General features: G+C 43.6%; 1 protein-coding gene across 1 annotated transcript; it reads left to right on the forward strand.

Moving 5' to 3' along the window:
* Positions 1–300: 300 nt before the first annotated feature.
* GHRHR (growth hormone releasing hormone receptor) lies at positions 301–20,522 on the forward strand. The gene is made up of 13 exons (XM_010140222.1): positions 301–357; positions 5,248–5,353; positions 5,914–6,021; positions 7,299–7,399; positions 10,637–10,734; positions 12,424–12,556; positions 13,410–13,563; positions 14,816–14,876; positions 14,982–15,051; positions 16,253–16,344; positions 16,843–16,972; positions 18,469–18,510; positions 20,400–20,522. Exons 1-13 carry the CDS (start codon positions 301–303, stop codon positions 20,520–20,522), a joined length of 1,275 nt encoding a protein of 424 aa, XP_010138524.1.
* Positions 20,523–22,463: the final 1,941 nt, after the last annotated feature.

The raw sequence follows: 22,463 nt of genomic DNA on the forward strand, positions 1-22,463 counted from the left end.
ATTTTGTGTGACAAAGAAAGGAACAGGGAGGCACAGGATTCCTGTAATCTTGCATCACTCACTCAATTCACACAGTCCAGTCTTTCAGCATACAGCAAAGTAAAAAAGCTGGAAAGCAGATTAAATACAACTTAGGGAGCTGTTAATATTTATTTCCCACTTGTCTGTACTGTTACGTCACTTCTGTGCAAAAAGATAAATGCTTCGAATCAGCAACAGGCAGGAGAAAGGGAAGTCAAAAGGCAGGTGAAAGATGCTGAGAACGGCTAAAGAAGTGAAGTCTGGCTCTGGCTGTGGAAGATGAACTCAAGTGCTTTACACCACTGTGCTCTGTACGCCCTGAGTCTGGCAGTGCTTGTAAGTAACTGCATGGAAAAAAGAAACATTTACATCATTGTTTTTCAATAATTGCTCATTTTCTTCTCGAAGCAGGTTGTCAGATAGAGCTTTACTTCTGCATGAGCCTCTTTTCTCTTTTGAGTTCCAGTTAAACCAGGCAGGACAGTATGAAAAGTGTGAGCAGTGGTGGAAGGGACACCCTGTAGGATCTGAATGTCCGTGCGTTTCACTCCTTTCTTACCACACACTCACTAAGAGAAACAACACAATTGACCAAAACTCCCTCTTTTATGCGTGTAGGCTTTAGAAGACAGCTACAAAGAAGAAACGGGAGTCTCAGCTGAGTTTTGACAGAGTTTTCTTTAATTTCAGGTTACACTGTCTTATTAGTTACAATTTCATCTGCCTTGTTGGTAGCCTTCATGTTACTTGATACGTGAGCAGCTGCGATGCTGCGGGTAACGAATGAGTCGAACCGGCAGCGGTACTCGTGGCAGAATTAGAAATACCCAAATGCCTTACAAAGCCTCGAGGTCTTGCTGATATTTTGCTTTGGACAATGATTAGAAAACCAGCACTCAGGATCACACGGATATCAGGAAAGGTCTGTGAGAAAAGGAGGAGGGATATTTTCCTTGGTTTTGAGAGTGACTACCTTGTCATCATTTTCCCTTTGTGATCCTTCTGCTATACCCTCTCCTCTTCCCTGGGAATCACGTCTCTGGAGTTCTTCATGACGGGTGGCACAGTGGCTCAGTTTTTGTGGAAGAGCAAGGAAACGCTCTGATTTGACTGGAAAGGCTTTTTACTGACGTGAAGCTACAGTTTCCTTTGTTTCACCTGTGTGGCAAACTCCACCTCCCTGTAATGGGAGCAGAGAAGCATCATTGCTCAGAAGTAGAATATCAGGATCTAGTGCTAATAGTTGACAATATCACTGAAGGTCTCTGTGAGAACCTGTCCTGTGTATCCAAGAGAAATAGCACCTTCTTCTGTGAAGCTGGATTGGTTATAATATGATTTTGCACTGATCAAAACCAAGTAAGTGCATAATAAAAATCCCCTAGTGTGTGTTTCATACTTTATTATAATAAACTGTAAACTGTTCTTATTTGAACAGAAAACACTGGAAAACCAGCCATTGTTGGTGTAACTTGGTAGTATGCTTTCCCTGGAAGAGTTGAACTCAATTTTTGGAGAGGTTTTAAATGCTGAAGAGGCTGACTCTCAGCTTCCATTAACAGAGATTTTTTTGCTGTCATTGCTTCTGTGGTGCCAGGGCAATGTGAAAAGAAGGAAATACTGATACATTCTGATGTATATGAGAGAAAACGAAGGGAAAGTGTCATTCAGGCAGCAAAGTTTGGATTCCTTTTTTGCCTCATCTACTCAATGGAAGAGGCTGCCATAATACTAAATATTTCGTAGAAGACCCTAAAGTAGGATGGCAGTTATCGAGGACTTTCACTCTAGCCCATTGAGAGCAGATTCTCTCCCGGGGGCTGCTCAGCTCCTCGGCAATCTGCATGGTCCTCTGGCAGCGGGATGCAAGGAAAAGGCAAGAGGCAATGGTTACAAACTGAAATTCCATTTAAACACAAGAATCTACCTTCTGCTGTGAGGGTAGCCCCGCACTGGAAGAGGCTTCTCAGAAAGGTTGTGAAGTCCCCGTGTTTGCTGATATCCAAAACCTGACTGGACGCAGCCTTGAGCAACCTGCTCTGCTTGACCCTGTGTTGAGCGGGGAAATTGTGTTAGAAGATCCCCAGAGGTTCCTGCTGGACTCAACCATTCCGTGATTCTGTGAGCTGTGAGCTACAGAGAGAGTTTCTGCAGAGAGGATCCTGAGACAAGTGAATTACCAAAGTGGTAAATTAAAAGATTTTATGCAACTTCATTTCTTCAGGGATACTACAAACCAGAAACACTTGTCTTCTTATCAGCTGAGCTACTCTGCAAAGCAGTTCTGTAATGGGCTGTGCACAAGCCTGCAGAATGTCAGCAGCTGTAGTAAGTGCTGTTCACCTAACTCCTGGCTGCAGCCCAAATTTAGAATGTAACCACGGTTTCATCACTCAGGTGAAGCCTAGAGAATTGACCCTAAACCATAGCTCATACCATCCAAAAGCAGATGTGTGAAATAATTCAATGATCCATGCCCTCCTGCAAGGAACCTAAGATGTCTAGATCACATAATGACGTCTCTGTAGATGTAGACATCAAAAAGGAGCTGGATCATGTAGACAGGTATTTACTCTTGTCTTAAGGAATGGCTCATACCTCCACCTCATTAACTGATGCTTCCAGAGGTGGGCAGAAGGGAAGGAGATAGAAAGTGAGATTTTAAAAGTAAGTCTATTGATGTTTTTAGAGTAGTTTGGAACCTGAGACTACACTTTGTTCGGAAATAGTATTCAGAGCAGTCTGGCAGGTGTAAAGGTCTGCTAGATGTGGTCAAATGCTCTAGGGGGATCAGCGCACCTAGAACACAGCCTAGGAGTGGAATAAATCTCTAGTTTATCTTACCTGAGCTTGTGTCATAGCAGATCTTGCACTCAGTGTTCATTCAAGCAATGGTTAAAGCTGACTTGAACACGGACAGCGAGAGCATCTCGTAAGGTCAGGTCTTCCTGAAGGCAGAGGCAATAGTTTAAATACCTGGCACTTGATCAGCCTCACCTTTTTTATTTTTTGAGAAGCATGAAGTAAAGTGTTTTCACCAATCTGGAGACTTAGAAAGAAAAAGAAAAAAAATAAAAAGCGTTGTTGCCAGGTGAACAAGCCAAACAAGCTTTGTTCTTGCCATGAACATTTCAGTGAGCAAAGAAATTTTTCATAGGCAAAACCTAGTAATTATTTTGCCAGAAGAAATAATTTAGGACTGTGCAAATGAGTACATTTCCTGCCTGCTGAGGTTTATCTGGGCACAGTTCACCAAACCAAGAGAATGTTGTAAAATAGTTTTTCAGTAAATGGGTTGACTGGTTTCTCTGACTAATAAAGCTATTTTTTGCAATAGCTGCCATACTATTGGCATCACTACTAACGATGGGTAGTGAGCTTTTCAGCATGGGTGACTTTCGTTGTTCGGGGTGAGTATAAGGAAGGAAGAACATGTGTAGGTGTGAGAGGAGACAGCAAGCGAGCAAAGGTGTTCAACACAGAAGCTGATTATCTGTCACCCTGCCTGCCGTTTTACAGCTTAGAGGAGTGGAATTGAGGGGCTCCCTAGACTACCTGGTTTTACTGATCAGGCCTGACATCATGAGGCAGCCTACACACCAGATCTCCATCTCCTGGGGCTAAGGCAATGGCTGGCCTCTGCTCCGTCCATTCATAGGTATCTTCCTCTCACACACACTAAACTTCACCCGCCCTTGAGTATGGGGCCTCCTTTTCACTGTTGCTTTACACTGATCCATGGCGCTTCTGTCAGTTTGGCAGGAAACCCACAGCCTCCCTGAAAGTCCAGTGAGTGGGAAGCAGGCTATCTCCTTGGAGAGCAATCCTGTGGATTCATGCCGTTTTCAACTACCAGTGACCGAACACCTAGGAGCAAAGGCTGTGCAATTCACCCCGTATCCTCCTGCAGCCTGACAGTGCCCGGCTGTCGGCCAACGTGCAGTTGAAACACTCTGCAGACCAACATGAGATACAGACGTTAACATGGAAGGGAAACACCAGCTTATTGGAACAGCTAAGACCTGCCCTCTGAATGAACTGAAAGCCAGCTCTTTATTTTCCAGATTCCCTGAATATTAATCTTCTCTGGGTAGAACAAAGCTGAGCCATATGCCAGCCATCTGTTCACCATGCAAGTCTCATCCTGAGTTTATGTTCTGTTGCGCGTATCTGTGTCTTCACATCCATATTCACACATACGGAGCATGCTGGCACCAGTGGCCAGGCTGTAGAGCTGAGAGTGTGACAATTGCCCTTCTGGGACTGGGGACAGTGGCTATGGGTGGACAAGGCACATATTGCTTTCTTCGGGACACAGACGTGCACTTCTGCGCCGTGGGTACGTCCACAGCAGTCGCGGTCTGTAACAGCCTGCTGCAGACTTTGTCCTTTGGTGGCAGAGGTACTCTGGATGCCTTTTTCCCGTGGTGTCCACGTAAGCCCAAGCCTCAATGTGGACTAAAGCAACTAAAAGGTTCCTGCTGTTAAAACACTGGGTGCCAACGTTCCCCTTTGCACCAGCATAGCAAACCAAACCAACACACATTTCGGTGCAGAGATTTTTTCCAAAGAAAGGAGTTTTGCCTCCCGCCCTGTGTAAAGAAAGGCAGATCGTGGGAGGAAGAGAACAGATTTGTTCCTTTTGGAGCAAAGAGCTCATTTAGAGGACAGTTTTGTAGCAACTGTATGTGGTTTCAAGATGTTTCTTCAGAGCGTGGCCAGGGCACGTCTGTGCTGAGGAGCAGGTGGGCTCTGCAGCATGCCCTGCAGTGCTGGGCCCAAGAAAAGGAGACTGTCCAAACGCACTCTATCCCCCAGATCTGGGCCCAGAGTTATCAGGGGCTAAAGTTAGGGTGCAAGTGAGTCCTCTGCTCAAACGCAGACCCTGACAAAGAGGTCTTTCATTATGAACATAGCCAGAGAAATTATAAACTTTCCAGTACAGAGCTGTAGCTATCATCTTCTGACAGCTACACTGCCCGAAGGTCTGCTCTGCTGTAAAGCAGCACAGTTCAGCTGCCTCTGACAGAGCTCTGCTAGGTTCATCTGCCGAAAGCATTGTCATTTGTGGAGAGTCGGTGGCGCTCTGACTGCTAAGCCCTAAGCTACTGCTCCGTGTCCTTAACAGAGTCTTGTTAAACTTGCAAAAGTAGATCTGGACTTAATAGCTCATGAGATCCTACCAACCTCTTCTTACTAGTCAGCTGAAACTCCTCTTTCCTGTAGGTTGCTGGGAATGTCCACCCGGAATGTGATTTTATGACAGAGCTGAAGAAAAAGGAGGTTGAATGTCTGGAGGATGCAGGAGAGCGTGGAAATGGAACACCAGCAGGTATCCATGAGTGAGAGAGAGAAATTACTCCCTGCCAGAGCCAAGATACAATCATGCTGCCAGTGTTTGAGTAGTCGTCTCTTCTTCCATCTCCCATTCCTTTCAATTCTTTTTCTCAAGATTTTTTTCACATTCAGATAGGGATAGCAAATCTATCCGAGCGAGTCCTTGTGTCCTTGTCCTATTCCTTCCTCAGGTGGATGCAATCATGGCATCATGGCTGCTGTGTGAGAGTGTGTTGATCTTTAAAAATAAGGTCACCCTTTAACGAGTAATATAACCTGGTCTTTCTCCCAGCATCGCTCTCCCTGCCATTTCCACAATACTTCTTCATTTATTGCATTACATCTAAAAACCCACCCGGTCTAACACGGGGGGACTAACTAAAGCAGATTAAATAGTCCTAAGGAGGTGTTTATTTCTCACTATAGAAAAAAACCCATATGGCTACACTCTTTTTATAGATACGGAAGCAGTGGCAAAATTTAAAAAGGGTGGGTTTTTTTTTATTTTGCTCAAATATAATTATGTTTAAAAACATATTTCACTTTCTGTCTAAGGCTGCAAGAGAACTTGGGACAAATTACTCTGCTGGCCAGAGGCAGATGCTGGAGAGACTCTTGCCTTACCATGCCCAAACATCCTCTCTCACTTCATGAAGGAGCCAGGTGATGTACTATCATGGCTGTAGTCCTGTTGTCGCGTTGCATGCCTGGCAAGAGCGTTTCTGAAAATGGGGTGTGAAGACAGGACATCGCAAGTTCCTGCTCTCTTGTTGGATCAGAGCACTGCTGCAAAGATTGCAGTAGGATCTGAGGGAGCTCAGCAGTTCTCCTCATGTTTTAAGCATTGTCAGTAACGATATAATGTCATAGTCTGTGATGAGGCCCTGAGTCGAAGAACACTGAAATCAATAGGGTGATTTCCTCTGGTTCATCGATAGAGTGATTTCCTCTGGTTCATCGATAGAGTGATTTCCTCCGGTTTATCAACAGAGTGATTTCCTTTTGTTTCCCCAGGCTTTGGGATCAGCTTGCTGTGTGAGTTTTCTACAGAGCTCATATGGGGGTTGTCTAGGTCCGAACTTCATGAAATTTATGCTCTGATTAGTGTGGAATGAGATGAAAAGAAAGGCAGAGGAATGCATAATGTGGTGGTTCTTTAAGACCAAGGTTGGAGATGCAAAGCAGAATTTTGTCGTTGACGTAGCATAGGCGTTGGGTCCGATGCCAGGCTGTGGACACCTGTGCCTTTGTGGCTGCTTACTCTCCAGGTGAATACGGCTAGAACAAACTGCAAGCTCATAACAAGGAAACGATCTGGGAAAGACCTAGATTTGACAAGAAAAAGAAACAGCAAGGCATAGCCTCTGCCTCACCCTACACATGCTAGTTATAAATGAAGGATAACGAGGATCTCTTTTGTCTGTGCAGACTCATTTCCTGCCCAGGGATTCTCTTACTTATCCTTCATCTGACTCATGAATCTTTTTACAGAAACGTGCTACCCTGATAGAACAAACTGCTGATTCCAGCCTCTGATCTGAAAAGACAGAGTAAACCCTGAAGAAGGTGGTAGTGAGAGGGGAGAGATTAGAGGGGGGACGCTGAATGAGGCAGAAGTCTGATGGAGCAGTGCTCCCCAAGCTCCTTCAATGCACTTCCTTGCCCCGATATGATTTCTTCCTTACTCCTTCCCACCTCTACCTCTGTCACCTCAGTTTTGTCACTTCTTCCCGTTGTCTCCAGACAAAATAAAAAGTTTTGCATCTGACTCCCTGAATGTACACATGAAAAATGTTCTATCAGCTCGGTGAGATACCAGCGGAGGTGATCCTCTCCTCCTGGTATGACCTTTGTACCAGCAAGAAGTCTTCTGGTTATTGTTTTCTGTGTTATGTAGCAATTCATCAGAAAAAAAAGATAAATAAATGCTTCTGTTTCAGCTGGGATGGTAAAAAGGAACTGCACAAAGAAAGGCTGGTCTGACCCGTTCCCTCCCTACCATATTGCTTGTCCTGTAGAAGATGAGATTCCGCTTGAAGAAGTAAGTTTAATTAAACAAATAGATGTGAGTGGTGTGCTGACGTTACAGAATTCCTTTCTATTCCTGAAGAGCACTGAGGAGGGAAACAGCTGAGGCTGAAATTTCTTACCAAGTATGGAATGCAATTCGAATTTTACTCCAGCTGCTTATTTTGGAGAATTACTAAGAATGGTTTAATAGTCAAACACTGTAACACATTTTAATGAAAATATCACAGTCCTGAACATTATTATGGTTACATCAAGCCTTGTAATCAGGTGTTGCTGTCTTGTTAGCCACTGTGGAGGAAATGAGGGCGGGGACAGGGGACAGAACCTGAAGAAATCCCCATGAAGTTAAAACTGATAGAAATGAGGTAGAGATCACTTCGAGCAATTAAAAAATAGTTGTCTAGTCCACCTCTACATCACTATCCACCAACTCTACAGGCTAAACACTGCACTTTTTTCTTTATTCGTACAAGTTAGGTGACTATTACCCTTTTTTGTCCACTTTAGAGAGAATGAAAATAACATTTGTACCATAGTTGATGAAGTTCATTCAACCTACTTGAGAGAATTCAGTTTATACCACCGTGGGGAGATTTGTTGTGTCTTCCCACTCCTTTTGTACTGACTACTGTCACAATGGTTAACTCCAATTTCCTTTCCAGCCTCTAAGCCACAGTGGTCTCCATAAATAAGCACTTACACTGCAATGTAGCTTTTCTTTCTTCCCTTCTTTTATTGCTTCCTTACATTTCTGGTGTAAAAACAATCTTAAATGAGCTTAGGGGGTTTTTTTAAGTAATAGCCCACATTTTACCTCAAGGTAAACTCCCCGGTTCTAGGTTTATCCACCTCAGGATTTGATTATTTTCTGTTTTTCATCTCTGATGTATAAGTGGCATTTGCCAACTAAGATCAGCCTAGCACAGCTTTGATGTGGTGCCTTCCAGATTTCCTGGCTAACTTTGCAGCTCTGAGGGCCCTCTCTGAGTTCTGGCTGGAATTGTGCATAGTCAGGTTCATGGGTATTCATATACAATTTACAGTTCTTCTCCCAGACAGAAGAGTCCACTATGCGCGGTTTACTCATCCGCATGATTTAATTACGTCACTCTCAAAAAATTATTGTGTAAATCTAACCACTACACGGTGGAGCTATTTCAGTGTTGTGGTCAGTATCAGGTGTGAGCTTAGCAAGGAAATCTCTTGGTTAGCCCCACAGTGCATTTACACTGAGGGGTGAACAAAGGGTATTCCACAGCCTCCTACAGAGGAAATCAACCTGGAAGATGAATGCAGGGTGCAGTAGTGACCAATAATTAAAGTTCAGCCCGTGGGATTAGACCACAGCTGGTCAGAAACACACACAACAACATGGATGTAGGATCTTCAGCAGACACAGAATCACCTGGTTGGAAGAGACCTTTAAGCTCACCCAGTCCAACCGTTCCCCTGCACTGCCAGGGTCCCTGAACCATGTCCCTCAGCTCCACACCCACACACTGTGAAACCCCTCCAGGGATGGGGACTCCACCACCTCCCTAGGCAGCCTGTGCCAATGCTGCACAACCCTTTCTGGAAAGAAATTGTTCCTGATGTCCAACCTCAACCTCCACTGGCCCATCTTGAGGCTGTTTCCTCTCATCCTGTCACTTGTCACATGGGAGAAGAGACCAACCCCCACCTCACTGCAACCTCCTGTCAGGTAGTTCTAGAGAGCGGTAAGTTCTCCCTGCAGCCCCCTTTTCTCCAGGCTGAAGAACCCCCGCTCCCTCAGCTGCTCCTTGCAAGATTTGTGCTCCAGACCCTGCACCAGCTCCGCTGCCCTTCTCTGGACAAGCTCCAGCCCCTCAATGTCCTTCTGGCAGTGAAGGGACAGAACTGGACACAGTAGTCAAGGTATGGACAGTGCCCCCAGTACAGGGGAACAATCGCTGCCCTGCTCCTGCTTTCCACACCAGTGCTGGGACAAGCCAGGATGCCGTTGGATTTCTTGGCCACCTGGGCACTCTGCTGGCTCATGTCCAATCAGCTGTCGCCAGCACCCCCAGGTCCTCTTCTGCTGGGCAGCTCTCCAGCCACTCTGGACCTATCGACCTGCAATTCTTCAGGCAGATGTAGCGGTAGAAACTTTTTCTCATGTTCAGAAAGCGTTAAGGTCTCATCTTACAGTGAGCTGAGCTGCCTTCCGGGTTTGCTTGTTTCCCCTCGATGACTAGAAAAGCAGCAGAATAAGAAGAACCAGGATTGTGTTACCAACGACACAGCACAGCCCTGTAGCCATGCTCTCATACTGCTCATTCTACTACAGATGCAGCTGCTCATATTAGGCAGCTAATTTTTAAGCACCTAAAATAAATAAAATAAATCCTACCAATCAGCCTTGTAATGCCTCCAGTATAACTTCAGGCTCAAAGCAAACAGTGAACTGTGTGTTAAAGCCCTTCCCCACAGCGAGCCCAAGCAATGCGCTGCGTAGATTTTAGGATAAAAAAACCACCGAAATGGGTCCCATGAGACCATTACGCTGCTAGATGGAAGGGAAAGATTTGCAGCCTAGAGCTTATTCTTTTTTTCTCCTCTGCTTCCATGTGTGATAGTTGAAGTCAGCTTATCTTCACTCCGAGACCATGTCTGACAGAAGTGCCATTTAAAGTGAAACGGATTTTGATTGACATGCTAAGTAACAATTGAGTATGGCAGGAAGAGAAAAAGAGGGAAAAAACAACCTGAGGGGAAAAACCCCACAACACAATAAAAATGGAAAAGAATAGATGGCAAAATTGTAAGTAAGGAAGCAGAGTGAAGGGAAGTGGAGGAACATAAAGAAAGGCTGGTCGAATTCCGTATTCCTCACACAGCCAGCTGCCAGCTGGGTTGTCCTGCCACCACTGTGGTGAAAACACACTATGAAGCGCAGTGTTAATAAAAATACATGAATTTTTACAATGCCTTCATGGCCAGCTTGGGGTTTTTTTATGGTTTTAAGAATGTCCTTGAAACCATCCCTGTAGTACATGTTTCTTTATCAGCCTGGGCTGTATCCATGTAGCTATGGAATGGGTCTTCAAGAAAGAAACATAATGAGCGATTTCATTTGAGTTTTGCTGGAGGATTAAAAAGGGGGGAAAAAAGGCAGTCGGGGTTGTGAGTAGATTGGAAGCTCCAAACAAAGAAAAACAGCCAGAGTCAGTAAAACAGCTGTCATTTGGCTGCACGTTACGTGACAAATAATTCTCTTCTTTTACAGCAATCCTATTTTTCTACTATAAAGATCATCTACACCATAGGGTACAGCGTATCGATCACCTCCCTCATCATTGCCGTGACAGTCCTTGTTGCATTCAGGTATGTAAAGTTATCCTCTAACTTGTAAGAGTTCTTGGTGTCTTAGACTGTATAAGACAACATTAGACAAGAAAGTAATATAGAAGAAGCAGAAAAATTAAAAACTCCAGCCATGTTGGTTTAATAATATTAAATTGAGGTTAGAAATGAGAAGTTACCATGCATGAGAAGGATCAGAACTGGGAAGTAGACCCTGGCCATCTAATGGCAAAACTCAGCAACTCATTTTGAACCTAAATAACCAATAGATAATTTTTTTTGCTTTAGCTGGAATGAAGAAGATTTTTTATAAACTATGTGTGTTTGCCTTTTATGGCTCCAGTAACTTCTATAGTAATAATAAGAAGATAGAGGAAGAACTCGTGTGTGAATCAACGTTCCCATGGCCTGGTAGACAATACTATTGAAATATTTACAACTAGAGACACATTTGAAAGCTAGGCTCTGGGTTTGGCTATGTTTGGTAAGACTTCTTTCCTACTGAACTACCCAGCTGTTAGGCATTATTAGGTATAATTTCGATCATCTAGAGTAACTAACTGGTTATTTCTCATTTAATGTAGTTTTAACGTTTGCTGCTATGTAGAACTTAGTATTTGTTGTTTATTTCTTGTATTTCTGCAAGACAGAGAAGGACAGAGTTTTATTATTATGCTGTGAGAATCGTGTTTCTCTGGGGAAAGTTTCTTGACCCCTCTTGGTTCCTAGCACATGTCTGGAAACAACAGATACGTTTATTGACATCCACTCTGACCTCAGGAAACCAAACCAGCCCAAATGAGGGGAAAGAAAGAAACAATGGAGTTCAAGAGACTTGGCATAGGGAGGAAAAACTTGTAGTTGTAACAATGGGGTTAGCATTTGAGTTCAGTAATAAAACGGTGCACGCTCTTCGTGAGGTTTAAGATCAGGTGACCATGAGTTCCTGGATCTGGACAGAATTCAGCCTTTAATGGAACTCTTTGCTTATGAGCTAAAACCTTCCGCTCCAAATGACGACATAAAATTGAAGCTCCAAAAGCTTGTATTTATTTACAGTCAAAAATTAATCTGAATTGACTGAGAACTTACATAGATGTGCCAAAATGTTTTAATATATGTTCATTTAATTCATGAGAGTAACTGATAAACTAAGGAAGAATTCTTTAATTCAGGATGAGGCTGTCCACACAGGGTTTTAATGCAATTTAGCTCACCCACAGCATCGGGTATAGAAAATCTTGCCAAGTAGTCGTTACCCTGTTCACGGACAAAACCGTCCGGGTAGTCTGGGATATCTCTGCATGCTTGTCCTTGGGAGGGGTTTAGCCATAGCCAGAATCGTACCAGTAAAGATCATTCTTCAAATGCAGGTTTCCCTTGGCTCAAAAATAATGCAAACCAAAACCTGGCTCAGGTACGCTGAGCACAAACTAAACCAGAGGCTCCAGAAATTTGGCAGAGCAGGAACATCACCAGGGCACCACCTAACAAGGGAGGAGATTGTGATGAAGGTCTGTGGGTGAACTGCTGACCGTGAGGAAGGTTTCTGTCTCTGCCTGCCTGCAGGGAGAGCTCAGTAGGTGCAAGTGTCCTTTCCACACGTGCCTGGAAGTACCCGAGATGAAACAAGGGCTAATTGAGTATTTTAATTACTGCCAGCTCACCTCAGCTGATTGCCTCTGAAGGGACGTCTCTCTTTTCTTCCAGGAGGCTTCGCTGTCCCAGAAATTATATCCACGTACAGCTTTTCTTTACCTTTATCTTGAAAGCTATTGCCATCTTCATTAAGGATACTGTCCTTTTCCAAGAGGAAGACATTGATCATTGCAGCTTCTCTACAGTAAGCACATGAAAAGCAAGATACTGTACTTGTGGTACTTGATGGGTTTGCATATCATCTACACACAATTTCACTTTTCAGGGCTCTTTTTTACTACTTACATTTTCTTCCCTTCTAACCTGCTAGTGAAAATTAAACAATTCTTCTACTCAGTGTGTTACCTCTGTAAGTGGTACCTCATGCCCTTCTACATTCTACATGCACCAGTTTGTGTATCAGTCTAAATCAGATGCAGACTTTGCCACAGAAAAAAGTGGTTTCATGACCCTGTTACCCTTCTATATCTTGAAGACTAAAATCCAGGATCTCTGAGTACCTCATAACACAATGTTTGGAAGAGGTTTCTTCTGGAAAAGCTGCATTTCATGTTCTGGCTGGAAGCTGAATTGTAAACCAGAAGACACACAAGGTACTAGACAATCAACTCAGCTGTGATCCGGCCATGTATATTGGCAACATGGCACTGGTTTTCAGAGAGGTTTACGGGATGATTCTTCCGCATTGCTCCTGGCCACACAAAGATTCAAAACTGAGCATAAGTGGGGAAGTTTGTTCAAGGGCTAGGGAGCATTTCACTCTGCTGGTATGAGGTGCACGGAAGACACTGCATCTGCGGGAGAGATCACGTGCTTGGGAGATCGAGCTGTGTTCCTGACATAGAGACATAAGCCAAAATGCAGTGGAGGGTCCAGGGTATTATGGTGGTTAAAGCCTTATGATTCAGAAAGCCGTATTACGTTTGAAGCTCTCCCTTTAAACATGCATGTAATTGTGAGGTCCTGCTCTTTGTATCTCAGACAGAACTGCAGGCGCCTTCTGAGCATTGATGAACTATTACTTTTCTGTTCCCTAGACCGAATGCAAGATCTCGGTGGTTTTCTGTCACTACTTCATGATGACCAATTTTATGTGGCTGCTAGTAGAGGCTCTTTACCTAAACTGCCTGCTACTCTCATCCCTTTCTCATGGAAGAAGATATTTTTGGTGGCTTGTTCTTTTTGGTTGGGGTAAGTCAGGCTTTTCCATGAAAGTAATAAAAGGTAATATGTTAAACAAGGCTTTATCCATCCCATGAAAAATGCTGGGTGTGGAATCTAATCCGCCTGACTGCAGTGCCTAGCCTGGGCATTGCTTTGAATTTATTTTTGCATGTGTACTAGTGAGGAACAATCAAGTTTTTGGGGAGTATGGCATTAAAATCCCCTGAAGTAAGTGGAAACTTAAGCACCTTTGGGAACCCCCAGAGAGAGATCCAGCCCTCTAAACCTTCTTCTGCCCGCTGAAAACACAGATACCTCTGAGGAGCTACCACAGACACCAAAGCTGGGTGTACCCTGCACCTGTTCACGCAGACTGTCGTTACACAAACCTCCTGCGGGACTCAGAGCAGGCGTTTCTGTAGTCCTGGTACCGTTACAGCCCGTCTTTTGCACTGGGCTGTGGGAGGAATAAAGGAGCTCTAACCACTAAGTAAGAGAGCAGGCATGAAGCAGCAACATCCCCGCTCCTGGCCGTTGCAGTCTGCAATAAATCCAAATGTTCAGACCTTTGTGATGAGAAACTACGTGGCTGCCCATGTAAAGCTGCTGTGTGAAGGAAAAAGCAGAGAACTCCTATACGGCAGGCGATTGCACTTGCCCAGAAGGATTTTTATCAGTCCAGGCAGGCAACCCATGCCCACTGTCCCCAAAGGTTGAGGTGGGCTTGGCGACTAGGCAAACGTGTTCTAGGGAGATTTCAGGTGCCTTTTTAGGAGGGTTTAAGGTAGACTGCATCACATTCTGTGTTTGTAAAGTGCTAAGATTTCTGGATTTTTAAGACCTGGTAAATGCTATTCCCCAATGTTTTATCATGCCAAAGGCACCCTTATTACACACCCCTGGGGTTCATGTGCTCTCTCATGCAAGAGCTAACTTCAGGTGAGGTCACACAGGCGAGTTTTGTTCATGTTAGTAAGAGGCCGCAAGTTCAGGCTTCTGTGGCAGAACTATAGAACCAGCAAAGTAGCTCCTCTGTGCCTTGATGTCCTCCCTGTGATGTGTGACCACCCAGTGGTCCATGCCATGAATTGCTTTATTCCCTCGCGACCATTAGGAGTTGTCTTTTTAAGCTGACATGGAGAGTTTAAAGCAGTTCCGGCTACGTGAACAGTCCACAAAGGGTAACTCCAGCTCTGGGAGTGAGTGATCTGTGTGTTCGCAGCAGACTTCCAGGGGATGAGGTTTGCACAACCACCGTTTCTGTTTGACTGTCTGACAGGTTTTCCGACGCTTTTCACCCTTATATGGATATTAGCAAAATTCTACTTTGAAGACACGGCGTAAGTCGTTGTTTCCTACGTTATTCTGTATTCTTGGGTTATATTTTTCATTGATTGCAGTAATCACATACACGTCTTTTTCTAAACTTACTGTTATTTTCTCAGATGCTGGGATATTAATCAAGACTCTCCTTACTGGTGGCTAATCAAAGGACCCATTATAATTTCTGTTGGGGTATGTACTTCTGAATTTGCCAACATTAATTAATGGGAAAAAAGACTCTTTAAATATTGTTACAGTTTGCTGAAATGTGGTTTGAAATAAGGAAAAAGAAGAAAAGGAATGGTAGAATTTCTACCATAAAATTGCCTATAGCCAATGCAAACTAGAAAAAGAGAACTGCCACACCCTCCTCCTGAGGCAAACATACTTCAAACAAATAAAAACTTCCATATAATTGTCAGTTTGGTTGAAATTAGTAATGGGTGAGTGGCTACAACATCCTTATAATATTTATAAAAATTTAGCCTAAGTCCAGAATCAGCCATAATTTTAATACAAACTTTCAAGGGCAACATGTTTCTGTTCCTAGGTGATGACAATAAATCCTGAGCCCGACATCTACTGAACAAACGGACGGGCTTTCAATTATTACCATGCATGATTAATCCCACACGTCATTAAACCCAACGGCATTTGAGAAAGCAGCTAAGCCACAAGGCCAGGTTCGATGGGGCTTTGAGCAACTCGGTCTAGTGGAGGATGTCCCTGCCCACAACCCGGGGCTTGGAACTGAGCAATCCTGCAGGCTTTGGTAAAGCTGAGCTGAATTGTAATCACAGAAATTTTGATTTTCAGCTTAGGGTTGACCCAAGCTAGCTTTGGAGCTGAGCTAATGCTCCTCGGTTCCCTTCAGAGTCAACAAAGAGAAATGGGCACTTCCGGTATGTGACACATCTGGCTTAGAGCAGATGTCTACCTTTGGAGGAGATGACTCTTGCCCAGCTCCGCCTGAGGCTCTCCTGACTGCGCTGGCCATCTGTCCGCTGACTGCAAGGGGAGAACAGGGTGCTCAGCTCAGGTGCAGGCATCTCATTGTAGATACCTGTATTTAGTCAGATGAATTCTACTGATAATATCTAAAGATATTAGCCAGAATTTAATCAATAGCCTACCAAAAGAGATTCAAAATTATACGAGCTACAAAACCCCAAAAGAATCTCACAAACCATTGACAAAAATTGTTTGCTTAATGAAGACAAAGTCTCGATCTTCAGCTTCTTCTTTAGGAGGGAATGTAACCTATTTGGGTGCTTGAATGCTGCCAACAGGAATGACATTAATAATCTTACACTCACTGAAACTGGGCAAATTACATTCAAAAGTAACCTTTTTTTTTTCTCCCTCCCCCCACCCCCCCAATTGTTCTGAACAGGTTAATTTTGTTCTATTTATCAACATCATCAGAATTTTGCTGAAAAAACTAGACCCTAGACAGATCAACTTCAATAACTCTTCTCAATACAGGTAGTGTATGGAATAATAATTAGAAATCAATTATTTTAATAAAAGCTTTTATCATGTTTTCTAAACAGAGAGGCACTTGTCCAGTGTCACAGACAGGCTTGGTTTGGCTGGCGCTGAATTTTAGAAATTCCCAACCTTATCCCATTCCCAAGGAAATGAGTCAAACTCATCTCACTTAATATTACCTATCCAAACCCAATGCGTTCAGACCAGTTCAGATCTGAACCTTCCGCTTACAATCAGTGGGGGGAATAGGAAACCATCCCTTGACTCCACATCAGATCTCTGACTCAGGCAGGATAAATTGCCCTCTGTAGATCACTTCTCCTCTATGTGGACTATAAAGGGAACCTGCAAATTACTTTCTCTGTATTTAGTTACAAATAAATGTCAAATTTTGAATGACTCCAATGAGGAAAGACAGAATCTATTTCCAGCTAGTTTCTCATTTACTCAGGTAAATAATATTACCTCACTTCTTCTCATGTCCTGTGCTAGACGTCTCTCAAGGTCAACGCTGCTTCTAATTCCGTTATTTGGAACCCATTATATTGTCTTCAACTTTCTCCCGGAATATAGCAGCCTGGAGGTTCGGCTTTACCTGGAGCTCTGCATTGGATCTTTTCAGGTAAATGACCACAGAGGCTTCAGTTCCTTCTTAGCAGATAGACTCTAATTTAATCTAGTGTCTGTATGACGACTACTAGGGCACAAGAAATCACTGGGTCCTGCAGCAAGCGCCTCCTCACCGAGTTCTTGGCTCTTTGATGAGTTACAGCATCTGAAGGTGTGACCTACACCCTACCTGGCTGTGGGCTGGACTGTATGTTTGCAGATTTTGTCAGTGCAAGGCCAAGGTTTTCAGCTGCCTGTGTAAATGGGATGGTGGCTCAAAGCCAAGGAAAACCTTTGCTCCCCATGGTAATCCTGACTTCACTAACACGATCAGGGTAGATTGGGCTAGTATTAAATTATCCAAGGGCAATTGAATCTGAAGGTCCAGGTCCCTTGCTAGTTCTTAAGCAAATGCATGACCATCAAACAGCGACAGGTGCTCGTATCAGCCCCATACAGACTCCTGCCCTGAGGAATGCTACATGTGTTTCCCTCCTGGGTAAGTAAAATATTTGGTGTACTTTGGATGTCCCAAATGCTCTGGATTGGCACACAGGGCACGGACAGCTTGAGGAGCTCGGTTGCAACTAGAACCGCTACTGGGGCTGCTCTGACTTAGCTCCAGGGGGGTTTGCTGCCTAAGTTACGAGCGAGGCAGCACCCCGCTGCCTTTTGCCTTCCTCCCTCTCACTGTGCTGCACCTCAGAGTCTACATGAAGCAGCTGAGGGCAAACTTGCCAAACTTCCCCTGGGAGCATGTGGCCCTCCAAATGGCGGCATGATACCCTTTGTCAGCAAGCACCACCAAACCCACAGCAGCCGTGTGGGGTTAGTCCCCTTGGGGCTTTAATCCATTGTGTCCATCCTGTCCGATAAACCCTGCCCATCTTAATCCCGACAATCCATACTCGGAGCTGGCCTTCACTGAGTTAATTAACAACGTAAGGAATAAATCAGCTGAATAAAGGCGTGAGGTTTTTAGCTGCTATCTGATCCCATTGTCCCATTGACTTCCGAGGATTTCCCTCAGTTCAGAATCTTAATAAAAATATTCACCAGGCCAGAACCTGAGCTCGTGTGAAGACCCAGAAGCTGACTGGAAAGCTGTGCGAGCTCCATACGTGGGTCTCCTTATGAAGTCCCTGTTTCCTTACTGATTGACGCTGCGCAAAGATGTAGCTCACAGTGTGTTTGGCTGTAGAATGGACCATACTTTTGTGAGCATAGTGTAGGAGAACTTGCCGTATCATCCATTCTTGTGAATTCGTAGAGCATTACTGATTTTGGTGAAATGCCACTAATTAGCCCATCGTCGGGCTGATCAGGAGATCTTTCCTGGAGAAACATCAAGAATTTTCCAATTTATAACTATCCCCAACCTATGGTGATATTCATTAATTAACACATGACCATTGCAAGGTCATGTGAGTGCAAGTGCTTTTCAGCAGCTTTTTCAAATGTTGTAACACTCAACACTTCCCTTTTTGGGTTTTTTTTTTCCTTTTTCAGGGGTTTATTGTAGCAGTTCTTTACTGTTTCCTGAACCAAGAGGTAAGAAAACCACATCCTTTACAATATTGCATTCATTGGCAGATATATAGAGTTAATAATCATTTTCATACAAGCAGATCAAACTTTTCATTTCTTAAGATTGCCTGTCAACACGGGAATCCATGAATTTCATTTTTATTATCTTCATGGGAATGAAGCCATCTAGTGGAGAAACGAATTTTTTCTCCTTTGCTATTCCATCAAGCTTTTTTATCCTTTCTGCATGTTTTTGTGCTTGGGGGCTTGGAATACCTATGCCAGGTCCAGACCTGAAACTATAAGATGCTGCAGTAAGGCAAAGAGATCTCCATCTGCTAAAGGTTGTGATTAAATTGGAAAGAATTTAAATTTATGCTGATTGCCCAGTACTGATGTATTTTAGTATTTTTAATATGTTCATGAAGCTTCCCACTATTTCTTCATGTTGATAAATCTGCTTTTCCATTTATAATATATAAGTTGGAATTTGATTGTTGATGGGACAGGAATAATTTTGCTTAGCTTAGTATGCAGGTCCATTTAAATAGTCTAGATGTGATAAGAATTCATTTTAAGGGATTATAAAGGAAACATCTGTTTTTCCTCCATATTTTAGAATGAAATATTATAATAAATATCATCTAATGCACTGATACTCCTAACCTCCTGGCTGAGTTGATGGCTATGAACTGTTGACTGCTCTATGTTCAGTTAACTCCCTGTTCATTCTTCTCTCACAATCCTAATCTCTGCTGCGGGCAGGCTGTAGCTTTACATTCAGCCTGAGCGCCCTGACAGACAGCGCTCCACTGCAGGAATTTCCTGCCTGTTAAACATCTGCCAAGGCTCATTTCTGCTAAGAGTCAGATGTAAAAGCAGCCTTTAGTGGCTGGTCTGGACCCACTGTGTCTTTCTGTGAACACGCCAATCGTGGTATACCTGGCCGTCAACAGCAGAAAGCAAATGTCTCCTGAGAGCTGACAGCGTTCCCCTCGCTGTCTTAAGCAGCAAAATTGTATCATTTCTCAGCCACAAACTGGTGATTGTTGATTAAGAAACCTGCTGCAGGTTATACTTTTCTAAAAGCGAAGGGAAACAGGACGACATCCCTTAGCAACTGAGGAAGAGCAAGCAATGTGGAGTGAATGTGTTCAGTTGTGTAGGCAACGTTGGTGAGATCGTAAATAAATTTTCAAAGGGATGTTTATATATAGATAGGAGAAGATATTTTAAAAGGCTGAGAAAATATTCTAGTGGTGGAGAAAATATTTTACAGTGCTGGAGTTAGAGACCTCAAGTGCTTTAATTTCTGAGAAGGAGACGGAGGTGACTTGACTCTGTGTAAAGATACTGAAGTATCTTTACTTCTTATCCAAGTAACTTTGATGGGAGAAAGTTACTGAGTGCTGATAGACTTTTCAGTTCAGCAGAGGAAGGTGGACTGAGGACCACCACGTGGCAATTGAAAACAGGTAAGTTAAAAATGGAAATGGAACTTTTTAAAGATTTAACTGTGTGACAGCCATAATAATAAACTTTGATTGTTAGGCCCACAGTCAGAAAATGGGAACACAGGATGGGGCAGACTCACACAAAGTAAGTTCTTACTTCCTGAAGGGAAGAGTGGGTTCCATTACTCTTTTCAACATGGGAGGCCAACTGTGAGCTAGCCACAGCAGATGCTTTCATCTGTGCAGAGGGATGAGTGCGTTGAGACAAGCCAGATGAAACATTCTCTGGAGAACCCTTCTTTTCTCCATCAGCTAGAAAGGAAGCTTAGAGGAACTAACTTGGACTGAGTTGTGTAAATTTTACTCTTATCTAGCCACCTTTTCTGTCTTTCCTCTTTCCCACCAGTCTCTTCCCAAGCAGCATTTGACCACAGAATAGCATTCTCTTTTCCTTTTGAGGTACAAACGGAAATTGGCCGGAGGTGGCATGGTAAGAGATATGGACTTAGGCGAGTGTGGAGGAGAACAAGATGGACTGTGCCGTCTAGTTCTGGTGTAAAAATGACCACATCTGTGTGCTAAAGATGGCCTCAGGATTTGGAGAATCATGGGGAAAAAAAAAAGCCTGATTAGGGAAAAAACCAAACAATGAACAAACGAGAAAGCCACCAAATGTAATGGTTGCGGTTTATACGGAGTAAATTGGAGGAGGAGCCGCTTCTGCAGCAGTTTTGTCCACTGGATGTCTTTTGCAGTATGAGCATAGCAGAGACAACTTAAACACCAGCTGGCCTTCTAAACACAAGATAACCTTCTGATCGAGATACTGTGCATCACACAAACACAAAATCACCTCTTCTTGGTTCACCTCCTGCATACTTTCTCTGATGAACCATGCAGCACAATGTGTCTAGGGACTGGACACCAGTAGGTGCCCTTCAGTGACACCATAAACTGGAATTCAACCCTCATGCAATGGGAGCTGGAGTCTGCCCAGCTTGCTCAAGCTTTGTTCCTTGCTTCGAGTCAGTAGGCTTGCAAATGTCTTGTAAAACTGCAACACAATGACTAAAACTCCTCTTTTATTGTCTTTTTATATTGTTTCTGTAGAAGCAGAAAGATTCAAAGTTCACAATAAAATCCAATACATGTTCTGAGGTTTTAGCAGTAGCTATAGGTTAGGAAATACCTGACAGCCAAGTAGCAGAAAGCAGAGATGTCGGGAAGGACAAGGCTCTGTAAGAAAATCATTAAGGAATAACTGCTCGTTGCAAGGAAGTTAAAAAGGAAGGCAAACTTTCTGTGCAAAAGAGACTGAGACCCACGGAGACAGCCTGCTAGGAATGCTGCTAAGGATTTCCCTATGTGTGACTGGTTCTGTTCTCCAGCATTGTAAAACATCCAGAAGCTTGGAAATAAACTTGCATTCCCAGTGTTTGTACTCGAGAGGTTTTGTTTGTTCATTTTTTTTCCCCCAATGGTTGCGGCAACCTGTAGATGAATGGATCGATTGACCTCTTTGACGGGAACATCAGGGTTTGGAAAGGAGTGAAGAAGCTCTATAAACAGTGAGGGCTTACTCCAATATGCTCCGACCCTGCTCTTCTGGACAGTACAGTGAGCTGCCAAGTCCGATTAACAGCACAAACGATAGCAGAGGGAAGTGGACTCACCTCCTTTTTTCCTTTGCTGTATCTGCAGAATTACAGCTAAGTTGAAGTGGAATGTCATGTCATCTAGTTTTATGTAAAAACAAGAGGTCTCTTCCTCTTTCAATTAAAAAAAAAAGTGGGTTTTCTATGTTTTTCTTCCATCTGTGTAAATACAGCAACAGGTGAACTCAGAGCTGAGGGTGGCAGAAGAGTCTGAGGGAGCAGCGGGAGGAAGGTGTTCCTTTCCACTTCTTCGGTGACTCCTTGGGACACATGTTACACGGGGGGCCCAAGGGACTTTTTATATTGATTTCCTTCTTTTATCCAGAAAGATTCAAGGCGAGCTGGACAGAAGCACGTGTTGAATGGCTTCTGAGCTGTTGAAAGTAAGAGTAGCAGAGAGAGGAGTCTGCACGGCTTTCAGTGTCATAGAGCACCCAGCTAATGTGCAGAAGAGGCATCATCTGTAAGCGTGGGTGTCAAGGCAGTTGAATGAGTCTTCTTGCCTGGGGATGGATGTTTTTCAGCCTCCAAAAGCTCATGGTCTAAGACCCATCCCTACCTGAACATGCTTAGATAGAAAATTTCCTAGAGCTGCTGCATTTCTGTGGTTGTAATTAACTGTGAAGTGCCAGATTGACTCTGAAGACCATCATGCTCCATAATTGGAAGATTAAAGAAGAAACCATGAAAACCAAATACAATCCTTTCTTCTGTTGAACACATCAACCGTTGTCTGGCTCAGCTGGGTTCTGAACAAGTGACGGCATTTTCTTATCTCCGTGTCTCAAGCAGTGATATATTAAGCGTCATGTTAAGACTCTTGTAACTCTCGTCTGTATCGAATGGATTTTCTGGTTTATAATTAAGT

This window comes from Buceros rhinoceros, unplaced genomic scaffold, assembly GCF_000710305.1.
Source record: "Buceros rhinoceros silvestris isolate BGI_N320 unplaced genomic scaffold, ASM71030v1 scaffold15247, whole genome shotgun sequence".
Lineage (NCBI taxonomy): Eukaryota > Metazoa > Chordata > Aves > Bucerotiformes > Bucerotidae > Buceros > Buceros rhinoceros.